General features: G+C 41.0%; 1 protein-coding gene across 1 annotated transcript in view; it reads left to right on the forward strand.

The window, feature by feature from the left end:
- The window catches only part of myom3 (myomesin 3), a 93,788-nt gene that overhangs the window by 76,296 nt on the left and 5,169 nt on the right, over positions 1-12,323 (forward strand). Inside the window, exons 26-34 of the mRNA XM_015349195.2 lie at positions 1,228-1,372; positions 2,524-2,583; positions 4,172-4,239; positions 4,613-4,723; positions 6,447-6,534; positions 8,394-8,432; positions 10,373-10,478; positions 11,162-11,325; positions 11,956-11,992. Of these exons, the coding sequence (XP_015204681.2) occupies positions 1,228-1,372; positions 2,524-2,583; positions 4,172-4,239; positions 4,613-4,723; positions 6,447-6,534; positions 8,394-8,432; positions 10,373-10,478; positions 11,162-11,325; positions 11,956-11,992 (818 nt within the window). The remainder of the gene's footprint in view (positions 1-1,227; positions 1,373-2,523; positions 2,584-4,171; positions 4,240-4,612; positions 4,724-6,446; positions 6,535-8,393; positions 8,433-10,372; positions 10,479-11,161; positions 11,326-11,955; positions 11,993-12,323) is intronic.

The raw sequence follows: 12,323 nt of genomic DNA on the forward strand, positions 1-12,323 counted from the left end.
CAGTTCAAAGTACAAGGCTGGCTGTGGCTCGTGTGTTATGTGAGATTGTAGCTGCAAGTGCCCCCAGGTGACAGCCGTGTCAGTACCAGATGGCACCCAGGCAGTGGAAGTCCTGCCTTCTGGCAGGGAGAGGGGTGAGCCACATGTCTCGAAGTCACAGTGGCCCTGTGTGTGGCTCTAACCCAACATCCTTGCTGTTAGTCTCACCCCTGCTGATTCAAGACACAAAGAATTACTTTTCTGTTCAGCAGATGGCATATGATATTGATTCTGGAAAGCAGTAGGTAATGAAAAGAAAATGGCTCATTACATTGGAATTTCTTCAATACGTCTGTCTGTACTTATGCCATTCAGCACTGAACAAACTCCACTCTTTGTAACTTAGTGTCCTTTTACAGTAGACCATCCATTTGGTTTTTAATTGCTATAATGATAGGTTCTTAAATTTGTAGTGCTAGTGGCATACAGAATATAACATAATATAAATATTTATGTTTCTCTTAAAAGCTAAGTTAACATTTCAATTATGTGCAGTGCTTTAGCATAAGAACTTATTAGTTATCTTAAAAGCACAATTGTTGCCAGATTTTTACCAGTGTTTGTGTGTGCTCCACTTTGGGCAGGGTATTGTGTCATAGTTGTGCTTTTTTATATATATATAATAATTGCTTACACTTATATAGCGCTTTTCTGGACACTCCACTCAAAGCGCTTTACAGGTAATGGGGACTCCCCTCCACCACCACCAATGTGCAGCATCCTCCTGGATGATGCGACGGCAGCCATAGTGCGCCAGAACGCTCACCACACACCAGCTATCAGTGGGGAGCAGAGCAGAGTAATAAAGCCAATTCATAGATGGGGATTATTAGGAGGCCATGATTGATGAGGGCCAATGGGAAATTTGGCCAGGACGCCAGGGTTACACCCCTACTCTTTTCGAGAACAGGGCAAGCACCCCTGGCCCCACTAACACCTCTTCCAGCAGCAACTTTAGTTTTGCCCAGGAGGTCTCCCATCCAGGTACTGACCAGGCTCACACCTGCTTAGCTTCAGTGGGTTGCCAGTTGTGAGTTGCTGCTGGCCATATACCCTTATATTCAGACAAAGCAGTTACTCCAGTGTTGGCCTGGTTCCCAGATCTGTTCGAATAATGGCTGTAGCTCAAGACCAAGCACTGCTGAGCTCTGGTATCTGTGACTGTGCTTGCACCAAATCTTTTTACAGACTCGCAAGATCAATTTCGATAGAGCCAAGGGACTGGTGGAGATATTGATTGACCCATTTTCTGATGCTAATGAGGGGTCTTACACCGCCCAGCTGAAAGATGGACGCGCAAAGAATCAGTTCACCTTGGTGCTCGTGGATGATAGTAAGCATAACTTGTTTTACATTCTGGGACCCACAGCGAGTAAGGCTTCGGCATTCACCTAAAACTAGCAGTTGCAGTAGAAAAGATTTTTGGTTTATATTTCTTAACTTCCCTCCATTTTCTAGCCAAACTATCCAATACATGTTCGCAGGGGAGCCAGAGCTTATCCCAGAAGGCAACAGGTGTAAGGCAGTATATTCACACACAAACACAGACACACACTCACAGTGGGAGGAAACTGGAGCACCTTGAGGAAACCCACACAAATGCAGGGAGAACATACAAACTCCACACAGATAGCACCCCAGGAATGAAATCTAGGGCCTGGGCACCACAAGAAACCAATGCTAACCACTGCACCTCTGTGTCACTGCTTTCCTTAGTAGTCTCAAAGGTCACATGAAATCACATGAAATGTGCAACCAGAAAACATTCATGCTTTTTTTAAGGCCATGTACTGACTACAGCATTAATTAATTAATTCAACTTTGTCATTAAACTTTATACTATGCACACAGGTGCATAGTATAATGAAAAGTGTTTCTCATTAGTCACTCAGGTGCAGTATATAAAAAGGACAAAAGATAAGACAATAGACAGTAACACAATAGCAATAACAGTACCATGTAATAACATAACATAAATAACATGTAATCAAGTAATCAAAACTGTGCAAAATTCCGCAAACAGAGAAAATATTACAGGACAAAAACAGTGCAAGGTAATTCTTGGAACAGTGCAAAAACAGTGCATTTTAAAAATGGTTAAAAATAGTATGGTTAAAAATAATATGATTAATTAATAAATATTAAATATTATTATGACTGGTACAGTTTTACTGGCTATCGAGGGGACAGTACAATTTCGGCTTACATGTGTGTGTAGTGGTGTAGGAGTACAGTCATTGTGGGTACAGGAGGACGTTAGGAGAGATCATAATATGGTGGGAGGGAGTGGGGGCGTCACCAACTTGACACCTCTGGAGAAGAAGCTATTTTGGAGTCTAGAAATGAACTGCAATTTGTCTCTACAAACTCAGATAATTAAACCAACACATTCAGCTCTATGTGCAGTGGAGTGGACAGTCTTCTGAGATGCACCCCTGAATGGTGTCCTTGTAGTGAGAGATTAACGGAAAGTTTCTTCCACAGAGTTCAGGCAGACTTTGGCTCAGGCACAGAGCAAAAGGAGAGACTGGAAGAGAAAGTGTGGTGAGTGACCCCAAGGTTGTTCAAACCTGCAGTACTGGCAGAGGCCTGTGGTGTATTGACAGACCTCAAGCAGGGCAAAGTCCTCGAGACTTTTCCATGCTGTATCTTGTTGCTGCCCTTGAAATGCCTCCCATGGTATTTGCTGCTAGTTACCATTGGAGTGTCTGGAGTAACACCAAACAAGGGATCAGAATAAAGTCTGTAAATTGAGCATTAAATATCTAAGCATTAATTCACACCATGGATTAATCACACCCTGAAATGCTTTTTAAGGAAGAAAGCCTCTAAATATGTGATTAATACATTTTAAGCATTTCCCCAGAGGGGTCTTAAAATTTGTACTGTATGTATTTTAATTAGTACTTCACCGTGCTTAATTGATGGTAAAATATCTTTGAAACAGTTTTAAGTTAATGATGTGAATCTAGTTAAGATAGCAGCTCCATAGCAACTGAACTGTTAATCCAGCTGGCTTTTGCCAGTGGATGGACTGTAAGTGAGGCAGAGGGATTTAGAAAGCGAAGTCAAGTGCTGAAGAAGTGAGCACAGTGCGATGAAGAGGTTGCAGAATGTCACCCTGCCCTTACTTGTGAGTGTGGCAGACCATTGTGAAAGCACAATGAAACCATGGCAGATCAAACATAAAACGTGGTAAAACTACAAAAATACCATGAACATTTACCCTGGCAGAACATTTACCATCAACAGTCAGAGAGCGTGTTTAATAAGAGCCAACACTAGAGGAAAAACTGAAAACACTGCCAAGGACCTGTTTGTCAGAAGTCTGGCCAGATGTGATAGATATCAGCACAGCTGCAATGAGTGAGATCCAATACACTGCATTTAAGCCATATGATGAAAATGTTACAGTATACAGTATAGGAGCACTTAAGGGAAAACACTTTCTTGCAAGTTTAAACGATGTGTTAGAAAAAGCTGTTTAGAAAAATTCAGAAAGAAGCAGGCCACACAAGCAAGGAACACATTGCATAACATTTTAATACTCTTCCATGGTTATGGGCTCTTGTGAATTGACGAAGCACAGCCCATATTCAAACCCATCCCTGGACACTGGAGGAAACCTGCTAATCTGGCTGAAGTTTCCTGGGAGTCTTTATTGTTCATTAGACAAATAAATTGAAATAAATAATAGTTAACATTAAACTGACAATGGCCAAAGTCTCACCTAATTTAATCTTTGGTTTTTCTGGTGCCATTGTGTAGTTCACTGGAAAACCCCTCGATGACTCACACCTGCAGGGCAAGTTGGAGAGTTGTCTTACTGAACCTGCCTAGTCTTAACAATACAGTCCTGATGCTCTGATACACAGCCCTGACCTGTGGGCTCCCTGGAGCTCTTTCAGACACAGTGGTTGTTACACAGCTCCTCAGAGGTCAGCAACACTGATTCTGATTGGAATGGCTAAAGAGTGTACTGTGGCACTGGGGGACGTACAGTACGTAAAGGAACATTCCATTTTAAATGTGTGGTTTATTGAAAAATCAAATGTATATTTTCTGTAACCTTGGTGAATTATTAGATCTCAATGGAGTGTCGTTCACCTGCCCCTCTCTCTTTATTTTTAAGGGCCATATTTTCTGGAGTTCTTGTCTTGGAAAGTGACAGAAAACTGTGATCTTCACTTCTCGTGCAAGGTACTCAAATTTCTCAACCTTGTCAGTGCACTCTTCCAAGGAACAAAAATAGTAAATTGGTAGAAAATATTTGGACAGCTGTACTGAGTTTTAGTTCCTTTAATTCTTCGTTTAAGATTGCCAAAAGTTCTGTTTTACTGTACTTGACTTGCAACTTAAATATCCCCGTAGAATAGCCACTGATACTCCATTGTTCCAACAGAAACAAACTCCTACCTCAAAAAAAGTATTTTGGTACTTTATATTCATTTGCTCGAAGGGTCTTTTCTTTTCAGTGTGCTATTCTGTGAGCTGTTGATTCTGTTCTGTTTTGTGATTAGTTGTTGATTCTGTGCTATTCTATGATTAGCTATCGGAGTCTCTTTCCACACAGGTCACCAACACAAAGAAGGACACAAGTCTGAAGTGGTACAAGGATGGAACCGAGATTCCTCAAATTGAATATAATCCACAAACGGGGATCTGCACCTTAACGATCCCACAGGTAAAGTTACAGAACGCAGGAATAGTGCCACCAATGACCAACTACTGTAAACACACTGTCCACTAACCACACAGGTGCACTACAACCAGCTGCCTGAGAGAACACTGAAAGAATAGTGTGTTGTTTTTCAAAACCTATAGTTAGCTCAAAGCAGTTATTCAAGGGATACCAGCTCAAAAGACAGAATTTTCCTAAGACAAATCTTTTTTTTTGTACTAATAAGTCATGGTTAATTCTGTCTGAAGTTGCTTTCAACTTTAGAGGTAAAGAAAACTGTATGAGTCTTGCATATAAAAAAAGATAGTTATGCAGAGAGTTTATCCCCTTTGGTAAATTCTCATGTTTACGCCAGTGCTGATAATTTAAGCATTGTAAGTTTAAAAAGGCATACCCTTAAGAGGTAAATAACCAAAACATGGAATGATAAAATATTTCCAAGTGACTTTGCATAATATCATAATATGCATATTTATGTGTTGGTCTTTAATTAAACACAGGGGTGTGTTTCCTCACTATAGACTGTCAATATAGACAGAATGCACAGGAATGTCTCATTTCTCAGTGAGTGTATAAATAGCCTTGACATTAAGACTCAAATTCGCAGTCACTCATCCAGACTGATGGACTGCACACAATACCAGCTGCTGTTTTAAAGAGGTCTTTTTAAAAACTCAGACATAAATATCCCCACCACCACCCCATCTGTACAGAATTAATCAGGCCCCACAGCAAAACTAGTCCACCTGCCTAGGTGATCACACAGAAAGGATCATTTGTTCCTAATTTTTCTGAAATGCAAAAGGATATCAATGTACATTAAGTGGCAGCATTTACTCAATAATGCAAATGCGAAGCTGAGGATCAAAGGACTCTTTTCCCAGATGTGGAGAAAAATATAGGGAGAGGTTTTCACATTCAAATTCCTCTTGGTCTGCTTAGTATCATTTGGTATTTCTAGTGATTATTTTTGTATAATCTGGAACATCCCTATATTTATGCAATAGGTTCTTACTTCCATCCCATTATTCCAATATAAAAATGGGTGGTCACATTGAAAATAATACATTTCAACTGAATAGATTCAGACACAACTGATATTTACTGACATACGCATGAAGAACCCCCAGTGAATCCATTTGAGTAGCAGGACCTGTGGCTCTAAACCTGCTACAGAAGTGGCATCATGACCCTTGAAACCTGGGCTGTGTAAAAGTATTCCACAGCAGAAGACCTGGCCTTGTGGGGTAGCAGATTTTGCCACTGGCTGGGGAGTGTCATTGCATGACTCAGAACCCACGAGTGGCCATAATCACACTATGGAAGAGCTGCACCTGTTGAACAGGTATATAATCCATAAAGTTTAGAAACAGGTCTTGTATTTCACTGTCTCAGTGGGGGTTCTTATACTGTAGTTGAGGTTGTCAGGAAAGACTCAACAGATCTTCCACCAGTTATCCATGGAGCTGGAACAGCCAGGGAAGTTGGTCAAAACTGTTTCTTCTCTGCTCCTGAAACCCAACCACACATTTCCTATGAGCCCCTGAGTTTACCTACTGTTAATGGGTGTGTATTTAGTGTTTATATGTATATAGGTCTATATGTTTGTGAAATGCCACGATGAGCATATTAAATGTACTAAAACAATAATGCTTCTTTATGTCTTCCTGTGTCTCTTTCATAAGCACACGCTCACTTCTCTGCTCCATCATTTCTGTCCTGACAGGTGACTATTAAGGACATAGGTGTGTACAAAGCAGTGCTGTCTGATGACCGAGGGGAGGACATCAGTACTGTTGATTTAGTAGATCAAGGTAAGACAGTCGCCAAGAGTTATTTGAAGACACCTTCTACAAATAACACCTGTACTCACTCATTCAGTCCATACAGCTGCTTTGGTAGTTGGTCATTAAGTGATCTGAGGATTTTATCTGGCTAATTTTTGAAAGAAGTCCAGAGATCAACTTCAGTAATTTACTTGGATAGCTTGTTCCACACTCCTACAACCCTTTCAGAAAAACAATTCTGCCTTTAGTTTTAAATTTCATGATTTATTCTTAAGAAGTTACCTGGGCTGAGTTTTATCAAAGCCTTTAAGGTTTTTAATACTTGAATGAGGTCTCCTTGTTCCTCAAGCTATCAAAAGAAAAATTATCATTCATATGACGCCAACAAGAAATTATCCATTATTCCTTTTCTTTTGGCAAGAAATACTTTGAAAGTTACAAAAGGTAAAAGTGCAGTACACTGTATGATCTTTGGTGTAAGGTTAGTGTTCAGGATTCCTTAAAGAAATTTCTAACTGTTAGGGTGTATCTAATGTGGTATTTTAAATGGCTCAGCCTACTGTGCAACGGCAGTCTTACACTCACTGTCACCCGCAGAATGCAGATAGTGCAGGTTTGATTCTTTTTTAGAAAATTTTCTTCCAGGATCACTGGATTTACGTAGGTGAATTGAGCGCAAAAACACACACAACAACCCTGTACCCTGTAGAAACAGAACTCTTCCTTCCATATCGACACAATTGTCACAAGTGGCCTTGTGTAATAGAGATGAACTACTGGGTCTGCGTCAGCTGTCAAGGGAAGAGAATGAGGAGCAGTGAATTGCATATAGAGAGGTTCGATGACTTTGAGATGGAAAAGCAGCTCTCTATGAAGCTGGATGTCAGTAAGACAGAGTCTGCAGTGGGGCCCAGTAAGGAAAGGTGTGCAGTGGCTGATGACATCCTTCTATCGAGCAGATATTTTGTAAATCCAGAAAAATCCTGCACTTGGTGGCATGGGCTTTAGTATGCCTGCCTCCCACCCCCCCCCAGCAACTGCAGATTCCAGGGTTCGATTCCAGCCTCAAACTTGTGTCTGTCTGTGTTTTCTCCAGGTATGTTTTCCTCCCACCACCTAAACACACATGGGTTAGATTTGATAGGATACTCTAACGTGTCCCTGCATTCTCTGCTGTGCTGCTATGGATAAGTATCCTGTCCAAGGGGGCCAGCAGTCATGTGATTTCAGTTCTACCTTGTGCCCTGTTCTTCCAGGACTGACGTCCCATGAACCTCCATAGGTTAAAGGCCTTCCTTGTAATTAAAATGAAATCAAAGATTTAAAATCTGAACTGAAATGACTCAATCTAAAGGTACTTCAGCCATTTGAAAAGTTAAATGTACAGTATTGTACCTTTAGGGGAAATGCCTTGTTAAAATGAGCGCCTTTGTATGCAATATATAAATGTCGGCCCTCTGCCTGATCATTGTGCATCGAGATCTCCAAGAAGCTGAGAGGTGCAGTTGTGTTTATGACTACACATTTTGTGCTTGGTGTTTTGTTCCTTTTGCATTGTGTGCAAGTTAGGATTGCTCTTGATCTGTATGGGCCCTGCACAAGTGCCATCATGTTTCATGGAAAGTATGGAAAACACTTTGCACAAAGGGTTGTGGGGGTATGGGCCATGCCACACAGACATATTTTTGAAGCTGTTAGCTACTAGCAACCAAAAAAGACCAAATGGCCTTTGCTCATTTGTAATCTCTCCTACATGTTGTTGTTCTCAATTCTCTGAGAGAAGCATCTTTCCAGCTGCAGAGAGTGTTGCAATGGCTCTTGCGCATAGGATCGCCGTCACTGATCCACAATGAGATGTGAGAATCAACATTTATTTCTCATTCTAGAATTTGAAAAGCTGCAGCAGGAGCTGTGCAGGCAATGCGGTAAGTGCTGCAGAGAAGCTTGACAGTTTCTGTTAGCGCTCACAGTTTAAACACAGCCGAAAATCCCTGTGCTGATGGAGGGATAAGCATGGGTGATGCAGTTCTTCCTAGTTCTGATGTTGGCCAAAGTGGACCAGGGCAGCGTGTCCATTTTAACATTCCAGCCCCTGAGTCACAGAGTGCCTCCTCCAAACATCAGTAAATTCCACTGTCACTTCAATGGGCTCAAATGAGCCCTGTTATAAGAGACAAGGCTCACTGTACATTACAGCTGGTTTCAGCCTCAGGCTTGGTATAGGCCTAAGGTTAGGGGTTTATGCTCGTAAACAGCATTTGAAACAAGCCTTTGAAACACATCTTAGCTTAACATGTTACAAACAACATTTTATTGCAGTCTATGGAGCATCGATTCATCCTTACGAGCCAGAGGAAAAAACAAATCCAAGTGTATAAACTGAGATCAGGCAGAAGATGCTAATACTTTTGTCTGCTGCTCAAAAATGCTGAAAAAAAAAATCAGTTTAATATGTGATATCTATTAAATAAACCAAAGAATGGCAGTGTTTCAAATTCCAGGGTGTCAGTATATTTATTTGCAGTGGTGCAATCAACATCGGAACTATTACATAGTATATCATAGGTGTTATTCTTGCAGTTTCATTAAGAATTCCTTATTATTTTGAAGCACTTACCTGTTGCAGACATTCTTTTTCACTGTTGGGTGATGGATTCTCACTCTGTGCTGTATTACAATAGACAAGGCTGGTTCTGATCGCCCTGATGGGATGGGAGCCTTAATTAAAACCAGGTTGATGCTGTGTGGTGCTGGTAGACCAGTAGGTGGTGCTCTTCCTTCTAAAAACCAATGTGTTGACCAGGGACACAGGGCTGTACAAGGTTTTGTGCTGCAGAGGAGCAGTTAACCTGAGCTCTTGATTAAAGACCTGTGGCACTGTTTGGAAGAGCTGTGTGTGTTTACTATGGTGTCCTGACCACGTTCCACTGTGGACTTGCAAAATCTAGATACATTTTCTCCTTAATTCAAAGAAGTTTGTCACTCCTCCCCCTGTTCTGCCTGTGCAGAACAGCTGCTATTGGGTGGTGAGGCAGAACTTCAGTGGTGGAAGAAATGGACTGCCTCCTACACCTACAGAGCTTTGTAATTCTTTGGGATGAAAAGTACTGTTTAAATACAATTCATTATTCGCTTGAATTATACTTTCAACACACTGACACTTTCATTTGGCTATGTGGAATTAAATTAAATTGACAGATAATAACACTATGAGTATAAGCTGTATAAGAATAGCAGTAAAACATTCACTGATAACTTAAGCTTCAAGCTAGAATGATGGTTTAATGATCCATAAAGATCACTTTTAATCAAGGTTTTTGAGGCCTTGACGTAACCATTTTGCTCTCAAATCAGGTTGCACCACATTTCTACTGAAAGTCTACGATCTCTTTATCGAACGTACACTTGGACAAAGATTATTTCTGCTGTCTGTTGGGTGCCTCTCAGCACTAGGTCACACCCCACACAAAAGCGGAAAATGTGTTAAACACTGTACCTTACCGTATCATTCTGACGTTACACTATGAGACGTGTTCACATTTACAATGCATTTCTAAACAGACTAATGTTGCTTCATACCCTGCAGTATGTGGTCTTTGAGAAAGTCCAGAAAGCTCTGTGGATCTCATTAGTTGTGTAACATCTATGAAAAAGCATGCAGATTTGACTCTGTAAACTATCACCCCTGAACCCAAAAGAAAAATCTCCTTTCAGGAAACTACATTTTCAGTCTCCTGCAACAGGGTTATTCCATCTGCATACCCAGCAGGCAAATTCTTTGTTTCAATCTGAAACCACTTTTAGCGGATTTGGAGGCTGATTAAAATGTTCTCTCGGGTTCATCTGTGCTTTCCTCTTCACTTAGCCCTGTCTGCGGGCCCACTGGAGGTCCAGCCCACTGCTGAAGGGTTTAAGCTGTATTGCTCTTTGAAGTACTATTTGGACTACATGAAAACCAGCTGGTACTTCAAGTAAGTTTCCTTGGCGTTATTGCAATCTATTTGGTGAATTGCATGCCCGCTCGTTACTGCTTTTATCTTATTATTTACGGTACAACAAGGGTTTGTTTCAAAATCACCATCTGAATCACCTCTCTGTTCTGTCCTGCTTCATCACCTCCTTAACATTTCAAGTAAAACACACACATGTAATCTGTCTGTGGATGAAAATATAGAGATATTGGCCAGCAGTAAAGCTGGAAGGAGCCCTCTCAATGGAGTCTGTCACAGATAGTCATGGAAAAGACCAGCAGAGACCACAAGCATGGAAGTAGAAAAAAATGGTCAACTCTGTTTCAGATCCACTGTTCCAGGGGGATACATTGTTTTCACAACAGGGTTCTGTGTATTTTTTTTTTTAAACTTTGGGGCAGCATTGCACAGTTGCATGGTGAATTTCATAGTTTAATTTCAATTTTGTTTGTCTTCCTTTCCTTTAATTTCCTAAATTGATTTCTGTGCATTCGCTACTCACTGGAAAAGATGCATGAAAGCAATTTAATTGTACAACCCAAACAGAAATACGAGCCGTCTGCTCTTGGCAGCAGAATAAAGGGGGCCCTAGCAGGTGTGTGTTTGTTATTCTCACCTACCAAGCTCACATTTACCTGAATGACACTTTACACTAATGTATACCCCTCGTGTTTTACATTAAGAGAGAAGAAACTGGGCAGCGAAGCAAGAACTCAGGCTGGGAGCAGCATGAACAAGGTGTGGTTAGAGATCTTTAACCCCACGGAATCCGACAGAGGGAAATACACACTGGAAATGTTTGACGGTCGAGACCCACACAGACGAACCCTCGATTTGTCTGGCCAAGGTAAAAGAGGAGTATCAAAGCTTTTCTTTATCCCCACTAACATGGCAAGAGTTTGTTTTCGACAAAATGCCAATCTTTTATCAAAACAATGCCACAGAAGCTCTGTTAACAATGTCTTACTGTCTTACTAATCCATTACATTTACAAGTTACTTCTATAAGGGGCTACATTTTTACTTGATAAGACATGGGGGAAACGTCTGTCAAGAGGTAAAGTACTGGATGAATTCACAAAGTAACTATGCACACTACTTGGATCACTGTAACCAATGACTTTTTTCTCTCCTTGCTAATTATAATAATAGGTAACATTTAAGCAAAATGGATTGTGTTTTAAAAGTAATTTTCCCCAAGCCTATCTGTTGAGTGCTGGATTCAGCTGTCAGCTTCAGAATCAGAAGCTGTAGAGAACTGCATAACTGAGTTCACAAACAAAGACTTTTCCCTTCGAAAGCAGGGGGAAACTGAGACAGAGCAATTGTGCTAACCATAGTGATCTTATTCCAGAAAGAAGGCAGGGAATGTTTTTAAAAGTTTTAAGTCTGACAAAGGACAGCTTAAGCAGCAGGAAAAACAGGATTACAATGCTGTTTTTTTGCAAAGTAAAGATTTGTATGTTCTTTTCTTTAAGTATTTGCAGACGCCTTGATGGAACACCAGAGGCTAAAGTGAGTAATGAGCTGTTCAAAGTCCTGCACATATTTCACACTATAATTGCTTTGTTTGGCTCAAGAGAACTCTCTACCCTCTTCAACACCCCAGTTCCTCTGTCTCAACTGATTCCACTCTACACACAGTGCCTCTTCCTCACTCTCTTGTCCCCAGTGTCCAACAGTGTAGCCAAGCACCTAGACACACCGGGGCAATTTTCTAACCAGCTTCCACCACCAGCTCAGAAAGTACCACCAGATCCAACAGTTCACTTGTGTATTTCCTACAGCTGCACACAAACTGTTGAGCTCTTTCTTTTCTCCCACTGTCCACCGTGAAACTGCTACA

This window comes from Lepisosteus oculatus, chromosome 11 (genome assembly GCF_040954835.1).
Source record: "Lepisosteus oculatus isolate fLepOcu1 chromosome 11, fLepOcu1.hap2, whole genome shotgun sequence".
In the NCBI taxonomy this organism is placed as follows: domain Eukaryota; kingdom Metazoa; phylum Chordata; class Actinopteri; order Semionotiformes; family Lepisosteidae; genus Lepisosteus; species Lepisosteus oculatus.